Raw genomic sequence first — 1,286 nt, forward strand, 5'->3', positions numbered from 1 at the left:
GGCGGCGGGACAGCGACTGCAGCGCGCCAAGCAGCGCGGCTTCGTCGCGGCACGCGTCGCGCAGCACCGCGCGGATGCACGCCTCACTTTCGGCGGTTTCCCCCTTCGCCCACAGCTGCGTCTGCTGGAGTGCCTCGAGCAGACGCGCGGCACCCCGCACGTTCTCTTCGAGGTGCTGCAGCACGCCCCCGCAGAGGCGCAAGTCGCGTCCACTCGCGGCCAACAATTGCGATGCGCTGGCGCGCACATCATCAGCGGCCATTCCAGTCGGCTTCTCGGCCCCGCCCTCTTGCTGCTGCTGCTGCTGCTCTCCTATGCGCGTTGCATCCGTCGGATCGTCCGGCGGCATACCTGCAACGCTGCGCAGTCTCGCGTGGACGGCGGCCGATGCCCTGCGCACCATCACCGACGCGTCTCTCAGGACTGTCAGCGACTGCTGCATATCTTCGCGCGTGGCATGCAGCGTCGCCAACTGCAGCCGCAGCTGCTCGCACTCCGCAGAGTGCTGGCAGACCGCGTCCTGCAGCGCGGCATTCTGCTGCTGGACATCTTTTAGGGCGGCGTCGCGCTCCTGCAGCGTGTCGGTCGCATTCTCCAGCGCCCGGCGAAGTTGTTCGCACTCCTCCGTCAGCTTCTCGCGGCGACTCTTCAGTAACTTCTCTTCCTTCATCAATTCCTCCCGTGTCTGCTCAATGTCCCGAAGAAGAAAAGACTTCTGCTTTTCCGACGCCTCTTCCTGCTGCAGCAGCGTTGCATTCTCATTTTGCAGGGACTTATAGGCTTTAACCAACGCCGCTACACATGTGTATATTGAGGTAGTCGCGGGGGCCGCCGTTGTGCTCTCTTCAGCCGTCCCGTCCTCACTGGGGGGAGGTATGTCTTGCGTCAGCTGCAGCGCATCGTGCACTTCCTGCGCTCTCTGAAGGAGCCGCACCGACAAACCCTCTAGGTTGTTGCTCTCGCACTCGTCGTCGCCCATCAAGCCAACGGCGGCGCTGCACGCGTTGGAAAGCTGCTGGATGACAAGAAGTTTCGTACGGATGTGGCGGAACGCCTCCGACATTGCCTCCACACTCAGCATGCTAGTAGACGCCACGGAGGTGTTGTTGCTGGCCACATTGTTGATCCTGGTTACGCTGCTGCTTCTGCTGCTGCTGCTGTTCACACTGACACCGACACCGGCGGGAGCGGCGAGAGCAGCGGGAGCGGGAGCAGCGGCGAGGGCAGGGGCGGGGAGAGGAGTGGGGGCGGGGGCCGTAGCGGGAGCAGAGCAGGGGGCCGTAGCG

General features: G+C 64.1%; 1 protein-coding gene across 1 annotated transcript; it reads right to left on the minus strand.

Annotated features, from left to right (window-relative positions):
* Window positions 1-1,286, minus strand: DQ04_21281000 (hypothetical protein; the record flags this gene model as incomplete). The annotated part of the gene is made up of 1 exon (XM_009317996.1): window positions 1-1,286. A coding segment is annotated over one exon (1,286 nt), but the record flags the coding sequence as incomplete, so codon positions are not given.

The sequence above is a fragment of the Trypanosoma grayi genome (assembly GCF_000691245.1).
Source record: "Trypanosoma grayi strain ANR4 Tgr_2128_V1, whole genome shotgun sequence".
Taxonomy (NCBI): domain Eukaryota; phylum Euglenozoa; class Kinetoplastea; order Trypanosomatida; family Trypanosomatidae; genus Trypanosoma; species Trypanosoma grayi.